General features: G+C 34.8%; 1 protein-coding gene and 1 pseudogene across 13 annotated transcripts in view; both read left to right on the forward strand.

Moving 5' to 3' along the window:
- The window catches only part of RAD51B (RAD51 paralog B), a 619726-nt gene that overhangs the window by 14669 nt on the left and 583592 nt on the right, over positions 1-21465 (forward strand). For all 13 annotated transcript variants that reach the window (XM_074327303.2, XM_088797377.1, XM_074327309.2 and 10 more), the window contains exons 5-7: positions 5272-5408; positions 12605-12724; positions 15382-15565. In XM_074327303.2, the coding sequence (XP_074183404.2) occupies positions 5272-5408; positions 12605-12724; positions 15382-15565 (441 nt within the window). The remainder of the gene's footprint in view (positions 1-5271; positions 5409-12604; positions 12725-15381; positions 15566-21465) is intronic.
- LOC109448381 (large ribosomal subunit protein eL33 pseudogene) lies at positions 14644-14909 on the forward strand (annotated as a pseudogene).

Raw genomic sequence — 21465 nt, forward strand, 5'->3', positions numbered from 1 at the left:
CAAGATCACAGGAGATACTAAGGCAGGGGTTGTAAATTCAAATGCCTACAAGGGCCTGGCATGTAATAGAAATGCATAAACAGTGAAGTGTAAGACATAAATGCTTAATTACTCAATTTGGGTTGCTTACTCTGCTGACAATAGCAGCAGCAAACATTTATTTTTCTTGCACGTAGGTCGGCAGGTTGGTCAAGGTGGGTCTCGTCTCCTTTAAGCTGCATTCAGGTTCAGGTCAGCTCCATGTACAACAGCAGCAGTAGGAAAACTAGAGAGGGATTTCTAATTGGTGTTTCTTGAATATAATCCGCTGACATGATTTGTTTATCCTACCCAGTGTTTTAAAAGGCAAGATAATCAGACCTCTTTCCTAATATAGTAGTTTAGCCTATGTAGTTGATTGGATCATTCTTCCTAATTCTTCATTCACTAATTGATTTAGAAATAAGTATTTTTCTCCATAAAGATATAAAGGTTTTGTAGAGTATCTTTCTCCATAAAGTCATAATGGTTTTGTAGAGTCTTTCATATGGCACATGTTATATGATTGTTAAATGAATGACTATATCGCTTGATACTGTTTGATTTTTTTTAACTCTGAAATTTGGGGCACTTGTCATTTCCATGTTCTCTTGTTTTTTTTTCTGCTCTGTTCCCCTTTCTTCCTTTTCTCTCTCCCTTCCCATTTACTTCAAAAAACAACAGTTGTTAATATGAAATAAGAAGGAGTGGTGGAGAGAATCCAAAATATAAAATCTCCCACATGTTGATATAATTTAAGATCAAGGTTTCTTTCATAAGGCACAGTGCTACCTGGCCTTTCTGAGACTGTTTGCTTTTTGTTCGTTTTGTTTTGTTTTAGGATTTAGAGAGTTAATTATTTTTAAAATGAATTCTGCAGGTCTGAAGATCTAATCATATTTCTACATAATTGTAGAGCAAATGGAGACAAGTAGTTAGATGCTGGGTGGGGGCTTGGAGGTGGTCATTAAAAAAATGTGAAGTTTCAACACGCTCTTTTCTCAGATCAGAACCAGGCAGTCCTTAAATTGTCTTCTGCGAAGTATTGGCTTGGCTGGTTGCCCCATCATGTTGCCCCCATCTTGAACATGGGAAGAATTAACTTGGTCAGATTTGAGGTTCTAACAGAGCTGGGTTTCACATTCATCTCAATCACTTAATCACATTTAAGATTAAAATGACTAGGTTCCATTTTTACTTTAGTACAATTAGATTTTATTTTCTTGGGAATAATTCTCTTTCCTCTTTTAACCAATTAATATTTGCTTCCTTGTTGATATTTCAGTGATCTTCACTTTTGTTTCTTTTCTTTCCGTTCTTTTACATTTCTCAGGCAGGTTGAAACTCAGGCCCTGACTATATGAAACTAATTGTACTTTACTGATGTCTTCTGTGTGTAAAAGTTGTATTCACTGTGAGTTTCCAAGAAGCAAATAACTTAGACTATTCTGGTTTGGCATGTTCTCTCTTTCTAACCACCACTGGAGCTGAACCTGGGAACTAAACACAACTTGAAATTTTGTGGTTTGGCTGCTAGAATTCAGAGGTAAACTATCTGAAGCTAAAAATTATTAATGTTGAAATGTCTTAACCCACTAAGTAAGCCTGAAAAAATAATGAAATTTAACTTTAATCTAGATGTCAGATGTGTGAAGAGTGCCAAAGGATGGGATTAATGTTAATTTTTATAAAAACCTGCTGGCAAAGTGTAGAATTTCTGTACTCTGTAGTGAGATGGGCTGTGACCATGAAATTCATTTAAATCACAAGAACTTCTTTGATTATTTCACAGCAAAGATTGTAAAAGAGTTGTTGGATTTAAAGATGGATGAAGCATTTTTTAAAAAATGACAAGATATGTCTAATTTGCTGAACTTTTTTGTATGACAAGTGGCTATGTTACATGCTTCATCGCAGATTAAAAGACAGCTAGCCAACCAACCAATGGAACACACTTACTCCATTCCTTCAAAGTAAGGGCCATGTTTTAACAATGAATGAGAAAGTAATTGCCTTTTTCAAGACAGAGATTAAAATACAGAGTGTTTTTAAAGTCACTGCTTAGAAATCTTTCTTTCATAATGTGATTTTTGTTTTCAGAGGTAGTATGTATCTAATGAAAATTTTGCTGTCTGCACACTTTAAAAAACTGGTAACAATATTTTCTATACTGTTGAAAATCTTCCAAATAAAGAGTTGCAGTTGCTTTTTAAACCAATCGTTAAAAATGTAAAAATGCAATATCTTTGATTAGTTTCCAAAAACAATTGATTGACATGAGGGAAGATAGAGATTTATTAGCCAAAATTCAATAAAAACTTTTGCTAGCTGATGGAAGTTAGTGAAAAATGAAAGTAGTGATTTAGTAAGTACAACATATGATATATTTCTTTAATTTCAGTCCTTGCATTTTTGCAATTATCCCTTTCTCACCTATACAGCCATTATAATTAAGTACTGAAACAAGCAGAACTTAGGACCTGACATTTCGGTCATTAAATTGCAAAATATTTGTCCATATCTAAGAAACAATATAATTTTATTTATTTTCATTATTATCATAGCTCCACTAAAAGTACTAATCTATTTTTTATGAGAGTGAAAAGATCTATATAACTAAGATATAAAACTTTTTAAATGCTTGTAATCTTTTATTTTTTTTATCCCTATTTTATGTATGTTCATTACTGTATAGGACATATTAATGAAATAGTATATATATATATATATATATATATATATATATATATATATATATATATAATAAGTATGGATATATTAGAGAACCATACTACTTTTTTTTTTTTGTCAGAGTATATAATCAAAGAAGTTTGGAGTCCCTATTTCACTGATCACTCATGATTTGGCAAACTATTATTGGTAGTAGCAATTATTTACCTGTAAAGTCTAAATCACTGTTTAAGAGATCATAAATCAGCACATCGTTTCTAACTTGTGAGCTTCTGTTTTTTAAAGTTGAAGCTTGATACATGAAGTTTAGCTTTAGTCTAAATTCCAAAACAGTGGTTCTCAAAAGTGTAGAGCAGCATCAATATCACCTGGGAACTTAATCAGAGATGTAAATTCTTAGGCCACATCTCAAAGCTGCTGAACCAGAGATTCTGGTTAACAAACTGGCCAAATAATTCTAATGCTTACTGAAATTTGAGAACTGCTGGCCTAAATGATTTAGACTCATGCATGGGTCATCCCTTGTCATTTTTTTCTACTTCATGATGTATCTGAGACAGTTTTTTCATATCTATGGTATATCTCAGTCTTAGCTCAGATTTTTTTCATCTCTACCAGAGATTTTCTTCTCTCCTTTTCTCTTCCTCTTTTCCCTCTTCCTATTATGAAAAATTGTTCGTTAGTGCTATTTTCTCAAAAGGGATAATGTTTTGGTTCTTAAATTTTGGATGCAATAGCCAGTATGACAAATAGCATATATTTAAAGGGAATATTTTTAACATTTTCAAATAATATTTGTTAAGTACTTTCAGGTGAGCTTGAATATTTTGTGATTCATTTCTTGTTCCTTTCCATATATACCCTCTGGTTTTAAATTTTATAATCTCAAAATACCAAACCTTTCTACCAACTAAAATGTCAAAGTATACGCTTCAAAGTGTGAATCACTTAGATTCAACAATTGTTGAATTTTGTTACATTTGCTTTATCTCTTTCTCTCTCTCTCTCCACACACACACACACACACACACACACACACACACACACACACACACTTTTTTTTTCTGGACCATTTGATAGCAAATTGTATACATCAGTACCTTTCACCCCTAAATACTTTACTCTTAAGAATAAAGATCAGGGCCGGCCCAGCGGCTCAGGCGGTTAGAGCTCCGTGCTCCTAACTCCAAAGGCTGCCGGTTCGATTCCCACATGGGCCAGTGGGCTCTCAACCACAAGGTTGCCAGTTCGATTCCTTGAGTCCCCCAAGGGATGGTGGGCAGCGCCCCCTGCAACTAAGATTGAACACAGCACCTTGAGCTGAGCTGCCGCTGAGTTGCCACTGAGCTCCCGAATGGCTCAGTTGGTTGGAGCGCGTCCTCTCAACCACAAGGTTGCCAGGTCACTCCCTCCAAGGGATGGTGGGCTGTGCCCTCTGCAACTAGCAATGGCAACTGGACCTGGAGCTGAGCTGCGCCCTCCACAACTAAGACTGAAAGGACAACAACTTGAAGCTGAATGGCAACCTCCACAACTAAGATTGAAAGGATAACAACTTGGGGGGAAAAAAAAAAGTCAAAAAAAAAAAAAAAAAAGAATAAAGATCAAAGTAGCTTTTAAGGGGACTAATACAAAATCGTTCTGAAAGGCCAATTCATAGTAAATGCTAAACTAATTATTAAAGCCACTTAAATATTTTCAAGATTCTTCTATAATGTCTAATGAGGAAAAGGTATAGAACTCCAAGTTGTGAATGTATATAATGAATCCTCCAGCCTTTTCCAACCAGTTTTTCATCTAAACTAAAGAACACAGAGGATGATTTTAATGACTATTTTCTCATTTCTCTAAAGGATGGTACATGACTAGTACCATTCCAGATGAACAGGGGAGAAGTTAATTCATTATTTACAGTGAATGTATTAGAATGTGTTCTCTGGAAACCCAGGAACCCAGGCTAGTTTGACTGTGTCTGTGGCAAGTTCTTAAAGGATTTTGCTTTCGGACCAGTCCGGTGGCTCAGGTGGTTAGAGCTCCATTCTCCTAACTCCGAAGGCTGCCAGTTGGATTCCCACATGGGCCAGTGGGCTCTCAACCACAAGGTTGCCAGTTCAATTCCTCGAGTCCCTTGAGTCCTGCAAGGGATGTTGGGCTCCGCCCCTTGCAACTGAAATTGAACACAGCACTTTGAGCTGAGCTGCCGCTGAGCACCCGGATGGCTCAGTTGGTTGGAGCGCGTCCTCTCAATCACAAGGTTGCCGGTTCGACTCCGGCAAGGGATGGTGGGCTTCGCCCCCTGCAACTAGCAAGTGCAACTGGACCTGGAGCTGAGCTGCGCCCTCCACAACTAAGACTGAAAGGACAACTTGAAGCTGAACGGCACCCTCCACAACTAAGATTGAAAGGACAACAACTTGACTTGGGAAAAAAAGTCCTGGAAGTACACACTGTTCCCCAATAAAGTCCTATACCCCTTCCCCAACAACAACAACAACAAAAAATAAAGGATTTTGCCTTGACTAGCTTGTGATGTTTATACAAATAATTTTTTTTTTTTTTTAGATTACAGGTCCACCAGGTTGTGGAAAAACTCAGTTTTGTATAATGATGAGTGTTTTGGCCACATTACCCACCAACATGGGAGGATTAGAAGGAGCTGTTGTGTACATTGACACAGAATCAGCATTTAGTGCTGAAAGGTAGGAGCTTTTATTATTTTACATTCTAATACTTTAGCTTTGTAATTTATATATAGCATGTAACGTTTTCAAATAAGTTAACATTTACCTTATTTTTGATAACACAGAATGCTAAATACTGTTTTAAAATAATTTTCCTTTTAAAATTGACACAGAAAGCAGTTTCTTTGTCTTTTCTATCCCTTATTGGTTTAAGTGGGGTTCCTCAATAAGCTGAACTTTTGTAGAAAGTCAGGAAGAAGTTCAAGAAAGAGAGGGAGGAATGTTAAGTGGAAATTGGGGATGAGGGAAAATTACTAAAGACAGAAGTAAGCTGCTTTGTAATTAATTTCTAGGCAGAAGTAAAATATTAGTGAATAGAAAAATTGCAGATTTCAAAACATTTTCTTGATTGAGAAGTATTTCAGTTTAATCTTTGAAATAGCATGGTATTAAATGTAAGAAACACACTGATGGTAAGTATATCTATGCTTGGACAGAAAAGATTACTTAGCTTGGCAAGGACCTTTGCCATTCTATGTGAGAGGCATTTAGTCATTTCTGTAATTTTGTACACTTGAAGATAAGTCTGGTCCCCCTCCTTCCCTGCTCTGTTCCATATTCATAAGCAGGAGTGCTTATACATCTGGAGACTGAGTCTATTCTGTTCTCTTAGTCAAGGTATAGTATAGTCCTCTGCGTCTTTCTCTCACTCTCATTATGAATCAGATCTCTCTCCCTTAGCTCTCTCTAAGAACGCTATTTAAATCAAAGCATATTCCCTGATCAGATTAAGTTCCAAATGGATTATTTTGCCAAGAGTTTATTTGCTTTGTTCTGCATCTCTTGGTTATCTATTCTTTTTAAGTATATGCCACTGGTTTGTCAGCAGTTTGAGTTTGTGTTATATCTTTGCATCTTCAAAGCTAAATCTAGTGACTGACATATAAAACTGCTCAGAAAATGTTTGATAAATGAATGAATTGACAATGAATATTCAGATTGTGAAATCCAGATACCATTTTCTACTAAAAGGAATGAGGCTTCTTTGGTGGAAATGGCTGATTCTAGCTTCGGAGCAAGAAATTTTAAATTGAGTCTGGACATCATATCAGATAGCAGGGAAGCTAATAAGAACTACTTTGGGGAGTGTCAGAAAGACCCAGGAGTCAACCAAAGAGGTTCCCACTGGCCAAAGATGAGACAAATTGAGCACCTATAGGAATAATAATGGCAGTGGATTAAGACACATGAAATATGTTTAAAATCCATGAGTCTAGAATATTAAGGAATAAAAGCAACTTGTTGGAGGACTGTGGAGAAGCAGCTCATTATTTTGAAAATGAATTAAAAAAAAGGGGGGAATCCAAATCAAACATCTATTCTTTTTTTTCTATGTGAACTGTATTACTAAGTAACAAATAGGTCTTTCTATGGAAATATTCCAGTATAAATGCAGAAGGAATGGTAGAATGTCTCTAAATTACAAACCCTAACAATGTAATGGATCTAAACATTGAATATTGTGATATAATAAGAAATATATATTTTTGTCTTCATCCTGGTTCTTGACAAAAGAGCTTGTAAAACCTTTGGAATTTCCTGAGAATAACATAATTTGTTATTCATAATTAGCCCCTTTCAACCACACCTGAGGTTATGCTAATGAGGTGACTCTTGGTGGGCCCCTAGATAGATTCAGATGGGGGCTGATTGACAGAGGAACCACTCATGTGATTATAATGTTGGAACTTTCATTCTCATTTCCCCCCTATCCCTACCCCCAACCTCTGAGGAGGGGAGAGGGGCTGGAAGCTGGTTAATCACCAATGGCCAATGATTTACTCAATCATGTCTATGTAATGGGATTTCTCACTAGGCCACTCCTATATGCAAGGGAGGATGGGAAAGTGAAGGGAAAGATTGTTAAAACAAATGATGAGTGTCCTGGGGCTGGTTAACATTACTGCCTGAATAAAATTAGGGTTCTCATAGCAAGGAAGGAGTGGAATGGATATTGGTAGGTAATTAGTAGTGTCCGCCATAACTGGGATTATTTCTGGATTTAAGAGATAAAGCAAAATATGAGCAAATATATAGCAAATATAAAGTAAAATATGAGACTCAAAACGGAATACATGTATTTTAGCTCTCTGTATATTTCTGTATGTAGCGTCTTCATTTTGTGCTTACAAGCCAGCTCTCTGATCCGCACAAATGAGAAAGTGAATTGAAGGATTAATATGAGGGAACTTTAAAGGATTCACATATGGAGAATTTAGGGTAAATGATAACAATGGAAAGTTTCTGCCAATAAGTTGTTAGATATCTTTTTATCGAGAAGGAGGGAGAAAACAGAGGAAGAGTAAATAAAAATTACTTTAGTTTAAAATGCACTTAAAAAAAGACTTTACAGGTGATGTACTTAAAAACACTTTGGAAAGATTATGTATTTTAAAGCAATACTACTTAATATACCAGATAGCCATATAGCCTGGTAAACTTTTGGGCACTCAGGGACTGCCTTGGGGAGAGGGGAATGCTAAGCAGGCAGAATCCTGATTGATTTAGAAAAAAGTCTTGTTTTTATTTTTTTTTACCTACTGGACTTATACTTAAGATCTGGTAAGTCTTAACATGCTATGTACTTGTATATACCTTGAGACTATGAATAAATAGATTAATCTATTTGTCTGTGGAAATTTTGGCAACTATGAGAATTCTAGGACTCATGAATTGAATGAATACTATATTATTCCTGTTGGAGATAATTAAATAAAAAAGATGGAACTGGAAGTTAAGAACAAAAAAGGAAGGTAATATGGATGGTAAATCGTAATAGAAGTTTTTAAATAAAACTTTGGGAGAAATAAGATGGACAAAGGAAAATAAAGCTGAGCCTTAGAAGTGCAAATGGATGTGTGTGTGAGGAAAACTGAGGGATCTGGGGAGGCAAGAGACGGGATTCAGGACCCTGGAAGGTGTACAAAAAGGAGAGGTACATGTTGTATTGGTCCTGCGTGGCAGCAAAGGCCAACCTGAGATCTGAAGGAGCTGCTGTACTTGGTATGTATGTCACTTCCGAGGGTGCCAGATACCCCACAGCCAGTGCACTTTAATTCCTACCAAACTATTTAGAGTGTCACTCTTTTCTGAATCATTGTATCAAGAGGGAGGCATGTAGTGGCCTGCTATGACTCTGGCTGATTCTTAAAGCTATACCAGTGTGGTCTTACCTATTTGCGAGTTGGTACAAATCCAGGATCTATGACCCAGTGGACAAAAAATAGGGGAGATAAATTCCCTCTTACAATTTTTTGCCATGGTTTCATGAGTCTGGGTAGGTTTTCCTCAGTCCAGTTCCAGCTGCCTTATCATTTGTGAATCTAGGCGAATTAGTAGGGAGGGAGGTCCTGAAGAGATTCTAGGATAAAAAATGGAAATTAGTTACTGTGTTTCGCCGAAAATAAGACCTAGCTGGACAACCAGTTCTAATGTGTCTTTTGGGGCAAAAATTAATATAAGACCCGGTCTTATTTCACTATAAGACCGGGTCTTATATTCCATTATATTAACATTATATAAGACCCGGTCTTATATTAATTTTTGCTCCAAAAGACGCATTAGAGCTGATTATCCGGGTAGGTCTTATTTTTGGGGAAACACGGTATATAAGTACTTATTATTTCTGAAACAAAACTTTGGAATTTTCTGGAATCCGTAAGAAACTAATAAATTCACATTATGTTTAGTAATACCATAATGCTGAACAAGTACATATTGAATTAATGAACAGGAGAATATTACATATGTGCAAGAAGCTTTGAAAAACCATAAACTTTTCATTTCAGCATATTTACAATACGATATTTCAACTAGAATTTTGGAAGACTTTTTTTGTTTTTTAATTTTACATTAAGCATATGTTTTGTTTCAAGTTGGCATGTGGTCACTAATGTAAAGCTTCTAACTTTCCTTTTATACAAAAGCTGTGAAGTAACAGGGGGAACTAATAACAAAAACCTTGATCCGAATCCAGTCTTCTCCACTTCAATGAATTGGTAATTCCATTCTTCCAGATGCTGATCCAATTAGTCAAGAAATCCTCTCAGCTCCTCTCTTTAACTACATCTTGAGTTCAGTTACTTCTAGTTATCCGAGCGATTCTCTAGGTCGTCACCATCATCTCATATTTGGACTACTGTCCTAACTGATCTCGCTTTCACCCTTGCTCCGTCTATACAGCCTCTTCTCCATTTGGTAGCTAGAGTGATTCTTTACAAAGAAAAGAAATCAGGTCATGTCAGTCCTGCTCCTGGACTTCCAGTTTTACTAAATACAACCTAAACAAAATACCAGAGACCTAAGGGTCTTGTGGGATTTTGGCCCCTGGGTAGCCCTCTGATCCTATTTCCTTTTATTTTTTCGCTTTCTTCCTGTGTTCCAGCTATATTAGCCTCTTTTGCACTTTAGCCTGGGCTTGTGCACTTTCTATATTTCTCTCTTTCTACGTGCTATTCCACTGGATATCCACATGGTTCATTTTTTTCATCTCCCCTAGACCTTTGCTCAGATGTCATCTTATTAAAGAGGCTTCCCCAGACCACTTTACATAAAGTAGCACTTGCTTCCATCCATCAGTCTGTCACCTCATCCTGGTTTACTTTTCTTTAGAGTACTTATTACTTAATGTATAATATGCTATATTTCTTTGTCTCTCTCAGTAGAATGTAAGTTCTATGAGGGAAGGTTTTTGTTGTTGTTCATTTAGCACCCAAAACAGTGCCTGGCATATAGTAGGTCCTCAGCAAATAGTTGTTGACTGAATGAATTTAAAGTGTATCCTTTGAAAGGAATACTTTGTATAAAAATGATGTCCACTAGATGGCATTGCTTTCAAACTTTATGTAACTAATGATTGGGAGTGAAAGAGGTTCTTTTCTGTTGCCTGCTCTAACCAAAGAAGACCTTTGGAATGAAGATTGTCATAAGAAATTGCTATGATTAATATAAGGCACATAGAATACTACATTTACATTTTTTTGATTTATATATTTTTAGATATCTGTTCTAAAATAATATTTGGAGAAACTTATAGATAATTACAGCATATTGGTATGTAAATAACCATTTGATACAGTTATTTAGTATGGTAACTATGGTTATTGTTTTTATCTTTGTGTACTATTCCTAAGTTGTAAGGTCATTGACCCAAAGTTAGTCTAAGCTCATTAAGCTTGACCTTGAAGGCACCACTGTCTCCCTTAAACCTGTTGGCAAAAACCCTGCAAGATTTTATTTTCGCACTGCCACCTCTAATGGTTCTTTAAAGTTGGTAGTCTCTCCTAGTTTATTTCATACTAAACCAGGTAAATGGTGCATTTTTAGGATGGTAAGAAATAAAATACTCTTATTGGCTAGTAATGGAGTATCCGGTATCTTGACTATCTAGAAGTGAATTTTGTCATCAGCAAGAGTTGTAGCCTCTACTTTTCATGGTGTTAGAGATACTGCCACTAATCCTGCTCTCCACAAAAGCATTAGGGAAAGACGAGAGCATGGTAACTATGAATAAAGTTAGTTCATGTCCATGCAATGGCCGTCTTCCTTTTGAGGGACGCTAATGGACTGAGAGAGCAGTAATAAGTTCCAGATCCTTTCACCACTCAAGCCACTACTTGAAATCCAGCCTAGTGTTGGAGGTAGAAAATTATTGTCTGTCAGCTGTTCAGTTGTTGTTGCCAGTGAGTTAGGTACTCTCAATCTGGTTCCTAATCAACTGGGCATCCAAATTTTGAAAAGCTTCCATGTTCCTGGTAGATGTTATCATACCCGTCCTATTAAAAAAAAAATCAGTGGGTTCCAAATGCCAGAGCTTTTTAGCTAATTTCTCTGACTAGCACTTAACTCAGCAAATAGTTGCCCTAATCAAAAAAATTTATACATTTTCCGAACCCTCAAAATATGCCTGTTCTGCCTTTGCCAGTGCCATCTCATTTCTTTTTGCTTTCATCACTTACCTCATTTCCTTTTTTAAATGCCTTTCTCAAGCACTTTTAATCCATTTTGTTCTCGCTCTTTACACATATTATTCTGTATTCCTAAAATAATTTTTCCTCTTCCTATTCAAACTAATGATGTTTTTTCTTTTCAAATTTTTCAAAATATGTTTTCAAAAACATGTTTTTGACTAGTTTATTTTTCTCTCTTCCTGTTTTAGATTTCTCTTTCATTTCTGATTATGGCGTATGTGAGGAACTTATTTTGTTTATCTAGTAAAAGTTCTTAGCCTCTTCTTGGAACTCATTAACTATCTAGAAATGAAAATAGTGTTCTTTTGTACTTTTGTGTCTTTAAATAGAACATAAAATATAGAATGGTTTTAGCGTTTACAGTTTTTCCTCCCAGTCAGCCTTGGATGGTTAAGTATGGGGCTGATAAAGTATCATTTTAAGTAGGAGACAGTTACTCTCAAAGATTTACATTTTTACATTTTTAACCACAAACCTTTGAAATTTCTAGTACTACTCTCCATGTCTTCTATTAATGATGGTAGTTGCATCTGTTTCAACTTGTCACTCTTCTATGCTCAGCCTACCCCATGCATTAGATCTAAGCTTTGAGGTCAGAATTCAGTGTTTAGAAATACCATTTTTTGTTTATGAAGGACATATCGGACAACATTCATTTGTTTAGAAAATAATTTCTTGTTTACCGAGGAACTATTGGATAGTGTTTATTTTGTATGTTTTAAGTTTTCTGGTCTGAGGCATGGAGACTTACTGATATCTGATTATTAGAATGATAATATCCTATGTATGTTCAAATATACGTCATTCATGAAAATGCAAAATTTTTCTTGTTTACTAAGCATATTTTATAGCTGCTAGTCAAAATATCATTTATAAAAAGCATATTTATTCCCCAAAAGATAAACCTCAGAGACATTGTTGCTTGTTCAACATTTGAAGAGACCTAAAAGCCCTTGCTGGTCTCATGCTGTCTGCTAACCTCTCTTAGTGCTTATAAAGGTGGGTTTCCATTCCAAAAGTGTACACGTTTTAGTAATTCATTTTGCTTATATCTGTTCTATTGATAAGGCTTTTATTCTAGTGTTACTCGTGGCTTATGAGTTTCCTAAGTAAAATTCACTAGAGGTTCGGCAATGTGGCCTTACATATGGACTGTTTTCACTTGGGCTGTTGTTTCCCCCACAGACTGGTTGAGATAGCAGAGTCTCGTTTTCCCAGATATTTTAACACTGAAGAAAAATTACTTTTGACAAGCAGTAAAGTTCATCTTTATTGGGAACTCAGCTGTGATGAAGTTCTACAAAGGTACGCCATTTTAGATTCTGGTATTTTTAGTAATAAGAAGACTTTTAAAAAAAAAATTTATTGGGGAATATTGGGTTTCTCTAGGGCCCATCAGCTCCAAGTTGTTGTCCTTCATTCTGGTTGTGGAGGGCGCAGCTCAGCTCCAAGTCCAGTCACCATTTTCAATCTTAGTTGCAAGGGGCGCAGCCCACCATCCCATGAGGGAATTGAACCGGCAACCTTGTTGTTGAGAGCTCATGTTATAACCAACTGAGCCATCTGCTGCCCGTCTGGAAGCTCAGCGGCAGCTCGTTGTCTTCAGTTTAGTTGTGGAGGGTGCAGCTCACTGGCCCATGTGGGAATTGAACCTGCAACCCTGTTGTTCAGAGCTCGCACTCTAACCAACTGAGCCATCCGGCTGCCCCAAGAAGACTTATTTTTTGTTTTTTATGTTTGCAGCTTCTGAGTGATAAAAAGTCCCTACATATTAGGATTATGGGAAATAATTATTTCAGTGTTCTTTATTTACTATAGTCTATTGGTTGCAACATTTCTTTAAAAATAAAAAAAATAAATAAAATGTTTTAGACTTAAGTGGTGTATTAATTATCTGTTGTTTCATTAACAAATTACTCCATAGTTTAGCAGCTTAAAACAGGAAACATATATTATCTCACATAGTTTTTGTTTTTTTGTTTTTTATTTATTTATTTGTTTTTACATTTAGTAATTTATTTTTAAAAAGTAGTCAATCTGTATTGGTAAAACTTATGCTGGTTACAAGGTGCTTGCCTTGTGATTATAGAGATTTATTGAAGAACATTCTATAGGACCAAAATAAAACACTTTCCTCATACTCCCACCATGATCACAGAATAGTTTAAGAGAAATTACTTCACCAATCCTTATATTGTCACTCAGAGGGATAAGAGGATATTTTAAAAATACAGCATTAATATTTTTTTCATTTTATTTTATTGTTTCAGGTGTACAAAACAATGTAATAGTTAGACATTCATCATTTATATCCCTCACAAAGTGATAACCCCCCTCCCCCCATCATCTACTACCCCTCTGACATGGAATACAGCTGTTACATTTCCACTGTCTCTATTCCTAATGCTGTACTCCACTTCTTATAACCATATATATATTATATTATATATATAATATATAATTATTATAATATATATATATTATATATATATATATATATATGTATGTGTGTGTGTATATATATATATATATATATATATATATATATAATTATAGTTGACATTCATTATTGTTCAGTTTCAGGTGTACAGTGCAGTGATCAGGCATCTACATCATCCCAGAGGTGGTCTCCCTAATAAGACAAGTGTCCATTGAATACCCTACAAAATCTTTACAACATTATTGATTATATTCCCCAAACTGACTTTCGTATCCCCGTGGCAATCTCACATGGTTTTTGAGGGTTAGGTGTCTGGGAGTGGCTTAGCTAGGTGTTTCTGGCTCAGGGTTTCTCAAGAGCTTGCGTCAAGTTTTTGGCCAGGGTTGTAGTCATCTCAAGGCTCACTTGGGGCTAGAGTATCTTGGAGAATTCCAAGGTCACTCATGTAGTTGCTGGGAGGCCTCCCCTCCTTCCTGGATGTTAGCCAGAGGCCTTCCCATGTGGGCCTGTCCATAGGGCTGCTGACAGCACAGCAACTTGCCTCCCCCACTTCTCCTGCCCCCAACTGGTGAATAATCTGAGAGTGGGCAAGTGAGAGAGAGAACCCATGATGAAAGCTGTAGTCTTTTATAACTTACTCTCAGAAGTGATGTACCATAATTTTGTCATATGCTATTGGTCACACAGACCAACCCTAGTACAATGTTGCAGGGGTTTTTTTCCCCTCTGCCATCTTGGAGTCTGTGGAGGCCTGCTGGGAATAGGACTTCTAAAAATGACAAATATGTCTGGTAGGCTATGGTCTAAGGCCATATTTGCTGGCCATAAGTGGAGTCTCTGGAACCAGAGAGAGCACACAGTTCTTCTTAAAATTGAAGGTGTTTATGCCTGAGATAAAACTGAATTCTGTCTAGGCAGGAGATGTGCTTACATGTACAAGGCAAAGAACAACAGTTGATTCCTGGTTGCAAACCGAACAAAACCAGAGTAATCTGGGGCAAGGTAACTCGTGCTCATAAAAACGGTGGCATGATTCGTGCCAAATTCTGAAGCAATCTTCCTGCTAAGGCCATAGGACATAGAATCCGTGTAATGCTGTACCCCTGAAGGCTTTAAATTTACTGAAAAGTAAACGAAGTGGATTTGTTCTTTTGTTTAAAAAAAAAAAAAAAATCTGGGAGGGACTCCACATGGTGTGAATACCAAGAGATGGGACTAAATGAGGGCCAGTTTGGAGACTGGCTACCACAAATAGGTTCACCCTAAAATTGGAACTTTAGCAGTATCACAGGAGAACAAGGGAATGAAACTAAATGGAAACATTTTGGTTTATCTCCCAAAGAGCTCAATAGGTGTAGAAAAGATATACGAAAATAAGTTATATTTATTGAATACTTGCAATCATTACTGTAACTTAGGGAAGAACAATTTGTTATTGTTTTTAACTTGGTTAACCTTTGCAATACCCTCTTTTTATTGTATCTTAAATTGTTCTACTATTTTACAAATTCTGTGTTTACAGGATTGAATCCTTAGAAGAAGAAATTATTTCAAAAGGAGTTAAACTTGTGATTATTGATTCTGTTGCTTCTGTGGTAAGGAAGGAGTTTGATACACAGCTTCAGGGCAACATAAGAGAAAGGAACAAGTTCTTGGCAAAAGAAGCAGCCTCCTTGAAATATTTGGCTGAGGAATTTTCAATCCCAGTAAGTTTTTCTTTCACTCTCTTTCTTTTTTTACCTTTTTCTTTTCTTTTATATTATGTTTACTGATTTATAATATCAAGTAATATAATTAGGAGAAAATGTAAAACATGGTTTCTAAAGGTAGCGGAATCTAATTGCTATAGCAAACATCACCATCTTAAATTTGTTCATCTATTGAAATTATTTTATCCTTTTCACAATTTGAGCCTGGAGCAGACATATTTATTACAGTTGATATGCAATATTATATTAGTTCCAGGTATATAACATAGTGATTGGACAGTTACGAGGTGATCAGTCTGTTACTGTTGGCATGACTTTCAGTAGAGGGAGTTGTGATCAGGAAATCTTAAGATGAGGATATATTACCTGTAGGTGAGCTATGGGATATGCGTTCCATTAGCAGTGTGTGGGAGAGTTCTACTTGTTCTGCAGCCTCAGGAACATTTAGTATTGTCAGGCTTTTCAGTTTTAGCCATGCATTACCTCAACTGAAGGTAAGAATACTCTTTAAATTGATATAAGATTTAGTTATGATTGTATAATTTTTAGATTTGTGTTTGGACAATTAAAATCTTGGATCTTTAGAGCATAAAGAATATGTACCAATAGTGTAAACTCTTACACAGCCTTTGAGATTTATAAAACCAAGCAAGAAGTTGAGGGAGCAAATGTGACATATAAAAGGTTATACATATTTTAATGGCTTTTAAATTCATGTTTTCAATTATATGATGTAATTCATGGTGAAATCAAGTATTGTAAAGTTTATCCTGGATGATGCTCATCTTTTAAATTTTATTGTAGCTGCTTAAAATGACAAATTCAAATCCATGTTTTTCATGGTCAAGGAGAATAAGGACATTTAAAAATATTTTATAGAGTTACTTTACTGAGTGGAAATGTTAAGTATATATGCCTATTTTATTAATTTACACTATTCATGACTTAGTCCTGTGTGAAATATGAAAATTGACTTTTTGAAAAGTTGTATTTGTTTGCTTTACATAGTGGTTGTAGGCTAATGCTTTTCAGTACTTTTTGAGGTAATTTATTTTTCTGAGTGAAAAAGGGGCTCTCTTTCCGTGTTTGTAATAGAGCCCTCTGAAAGAATAGGTACTTAGGATCGCCACATCTGTCTGTCTTTGCCTTTGTTTTTCTGTTTAGAGGTAAGTGCAGAATATGTGTACTTATGTAACACAGGATGGTATTGGGTTTTGTGATAAGAAAGTACTGGTTTTAGAATGCTTTTGAAAAATACTTCCTTTTAGAAATGTCAGAAATTTCGTAGCTTAATTACCTCATTTAAATGGAAAATAGTAAACATTAAGTCTTTATGCTATATTTTGAATAGGTAGCTTCATAGGGAATTAAATGTCTGAAAAAGTATGTTGTTGTCTGGTTCATTATACCTTTCAAATGAGCAAACCTGTGTGTCCTTGTAATTCTTCAAACATGCCAATAACACTCCTGCCTCAAAAAGTGTTTGCTATTCCTCAGCCCAGAATATTCCTCCTCTAAATATCCATATGATTTATTCTCTCCTGTCACTTTATTAGTGAGGACTTCCCTGACCCTATAAGTGTTAACTACACTCCCTGTCTCCCCGTCTTTTGCTATGCTTTGTGTTTCTCCATCACAGTTTTTATCTTCTAGCATTATATATTTACATTTATTGTTTGGATGTACCCTCTACCCCATAGAGTGGTTAAAGAGACTTTGTCTACTTTGTTCACTGCCTTATTCTTAGTGCTAGGAATAGTGCCTAACACGTGGTAGGCCCTCAGTAAATAATTTTGCATGCATGAATTGCATATATTGCTTTTCTTCTTGGACTTGAACTAATCTTATATATACCTATTTGTTGAACTTGAATGTTAATATTTACTTTTAACTCTATTTTGATCCTATCTTTATTGTTTATTTATTACTAATAGTAACAAAATATAATTTTAGGGGGATAGCACTACAGATCCTACAGACATTAAATGAGTAATAAGGGAATATTATGAACAACTTTATTCCAGTAGGTTTGGTAAGAGTAGCCATAAAAAAATTGTAGACAAATGGGTATGGTTGTAGTTCAATAAAGACTTGTTTACAAAAACAGATGGAGGGTCAGATTTGACCCATGGGACATAGTTTGCCAACTACTGATCTGGACCCTTCTCCCTTCTCCTTATGCTCAAGACCTTAGTTTCTACCAGTAGTTTAAGGGATTTGGAGGAAGGGTAAGAGAGCAGTCTGCTCATAAAGCAGTGTTTTCTTAAACTAGTTTAAGGCATTGACCCCTTTTATGTGCAAGTGATATTCTCATGACCCCCCCCACTGCTGACTTCAGTTTTATTGTAATATCACAGAAATATTTAGAATTATAAAACTAGCTACTAACTCTTTATATTAAATCACACTTATGAAACCATTAAGTGGGTTGTATTTACAAACAACACAATACTATTTAATTAATTTAATGTTATAGATGATAATTTGCTAAATTAAATAATTGCTCGCAATATAAACATTAACTTATGGACAGATTCTTTTGAATTTGACACATACACAAATTTTACACACACACACACACACACACACACACACACACACACACACACACAGAAGGTGCCAAAAAAATGTATACACATTTTAAGAAAGGAAAAACCTGTATTAAAATTGTAATACTCAGCATATACTGATAACAAAAGATGAATACAAGTCGTGTGTATACATTTTTTTGACACCCCAGGTATATACTGTAGTTCATGTGATGATTGAACTTTCTCACCACTTTTCTGTTTGAACTACTACAAAACCTTTGTTTGGAAAGGGTGACATCATGTGGTCCTCACCTGGGCATGAATACATTTGCATTTGAATTCTACCATTGTTCTTTTCTCATTAGTTCCTGACAATTAAAATGGTACTACTTGGCATCACTTCATTGAAAACAAACATTAACATCTTGTGAAAATTTTCAATTATAAAACACCTATATTAATATTTGAGGCCATCATTGAAATGAAAGCATAAAATTAAAAAAATGATTAGAGAAAATTTACAGACTTTTGGATACGTTCACAGATTGCAGTTTGAGAACCACAGTTGTACAAATTTTATAGAATCTTTTTTCCTGAATTTTATGGGGGAAGTGTAAAAGCATACTCTTCTATTGGGATGTGAGGTGCAGAACCTTTGTCTTTTTAAAGTGTTTCCATGCTAGTATTAGAAAAAACAAAGCTCTGAAACTGTAGATACTTGATGAAAATAACATGAGAAGAATTTAAATACTGCCTTTGTAAGATAAATTACAGTTATGGTTATTTATGTTTCCTGTTTATCACTGACATCTAATTGACATCATACACAGAACAGCTTTTATATATATTGTAAATTACATATCAGATTAAAGTAATAGGATTTTCTTGCCAAAAAAGACCTTAAAGATCATTTAGATTCATCCCTTCATTTTCCAGATAACAGTGAGGCTGACAAGTAACTTGAGTTATTCAAGGATACTTAGCTTCAGAGAGGATCTGGGTAGAATGTCAGATCATTTGAATGCCCCTTCTGAGATTTTTTTTCTATAGTAGGATTATTGTTTTTTCTGAGACGTACAGAATGATAGTGGATTGTAAACTTCTTAAGAGTAGGATTATGTCTTCTATTTCTCTGATTTTCAGAGCCTAGTACTGTGGATGAATAATATTTAGGAAGTATGTCAATTATATCTCAATTTTAAAAAAGCATATATGAAACCCGGAAATAATAACACATAGTTATATACTAAATTCAACATCTGCAAAGAAGAGCTGAAAATAAAGTTTTTCTCTCTTGAGTTGAATAGGAAAGTAATTTGTTAAATGATGATAAATAATAGGTATGGCTTAGTGGGACATGTACCTAACGCCTAAATAAGAGGGACCTCATTTTAAGAGCATTGTGAAGGGAACTGAAAAGGAAAAAACAATGATAATTAAGGCTTATGAAAATATACTTACTGTATATATGTTATATTTACATCCATTTAATATTTCTTTTAAAATACAATTTGAATTTTTTATACTCACTGCTGAAATTCTTGCTTTGTTTTTATTGACTTTTGTAGTATGCCATTTTAGCTGTGTTCATTTGCTTTTTTTGTTTCCCATCTTAGAGTTTTATAAGCTCTTTGACTAAAGGAGAATAAAAATACATTGTTTAGAAAAAAGGACTTTAAGTTTCAAAGATGCTTCTTTGAAGATGCTTCAAATGTATTTTTAAACAGGCCAATACGTATACATGCAAAAAAAATACACAAAATGTCAAGATGTAAATTTTTACTGTTTCAGAGAATTCAGTGTTAATTTCAGTTGTTGGTATATGAATAGCATTGACATCTCTTGTCTCTTTCCCCTCATTCTTCTTCTACCTTCATTTCTTAATAGTATGCATATGATTTCTAGTATAAGAGAGAGTACCAGTTAACAGTATTTAGAAAAGTGATATATCAAGAAATATTTGAATATACTGCTTACGTACTCTAAGAAGGAAAAGTCTTAAATTTATTGAAAGTTGCTTTTAAAACCTAAATTATTTTATTGAGATGTGATTATAACCAGTTTTTCTGTTGTTGCCATCTGTATTCCTGATGATGTGCCTTTTGAGAATATGCGTTGCTCTAATTTATTGCATAACAAGGTTTCCCTGAAACATTAATGCTCATAAAATGTTTAAAATTGTTTAGAAAAATGAATTAAAATATGTATACTTCCTATTTTCTTATTTTAAAGACAAAAGGGTTTAAAATTATTAACAAGTAGAAACTTTTTGTTTGAAGTAAGACAAACATTATAAAATTAAACTTTTTATTATTATTTGAGAAAAGCATAAAAATTGTTCTGTTTTCTCAGTTTTCATATGGTCCAGGGTTTCTTTTCTTTTACCTTTAGCTGTCCCATCATACAAAGTGGGTTTAATCTTGTAGGATTATACCTTATCTTAGTTACTAATAAACATTGAAAAAATTTAAAAGATAGGAAACTAAGCCAGTACATTTATAATAATTAAGGTTTTAAGCCTATACTTTCAGTGATCATTTCTATTGTTCATTGATAAGATAATTAAGGTTTTGTTCATTATAAAATTGGAATATTGTGTTTATGACTTGTGACATAGAGAAAAAAGAGTGTATGTACCAAATTTTGACATTTGTTCTTATCATAAATATAAAATGAAGCCTAATGAAGTTTTTCTGATTGTAAAATAGGAATCCTAGACTCTACATATATGTCAATAACCCATCAAAATTCTAGAGTTAAATTTTGCTATTGTGCAATGTTATTGTGTGATTTTCCAGAAATCGCAATTTTTGATTTACGTTCATTACATTCATATTGATTACTGAAAGCAAACACTATAGGACTTCTGTAAGGTAAGAAAAGTTCTACAGAATTTTTTTCTTTTCCATCAGTGCCTTTTGTTTGCTCATTTATATTTGAAGTCAGATTATTCTTAAAGCCACCCTTTATTCATTCAGGTGGCTGACACTCACACTCTAGACTAACCTTTATTTTATCTTTCAGTGATAATAATTCTAGAAAAATTGTATCTTTATTTTATGCAGTTCTTTATAATTTACAAAAGTTTGTTTTTATTGTTGACCAGAGCGAAAAGCTAGAAACAACTTAAAGATTAATGAATGAATAGGTGATTGGCTAAATTAATGGTGGTATATGTGTACAACAGAATATTGTGCCGTTGTTAAAATGCATGAGCCTGCCCAGAAATGCATTCACAAGTTGTATAGGAAAAGATTAACTCAGCTGGTGTGGGTTTCTGAAACCCAGTATATTCCAAAGAAAGGCTTGTTTTCAGGACTGGCCCTTGGCTAGCTCCTGGGAGATGAACTCTAAACCCTTGAAATA

This window comes from Rhinolophus sinicus, chromosome 3 (assembly GCF_057876585.1).
Source record: "Rhinolophus sinicus isolate RSI-liver-muscle chromosome 3, RSI-T2T, whole genome shotgun sequence".
NCBI lineage: Eukaryota > Metazoa > Chordata > Mammalia > Chiroptera > Rhinolophidae > Rhinolophus > Rhinolophus sinicus.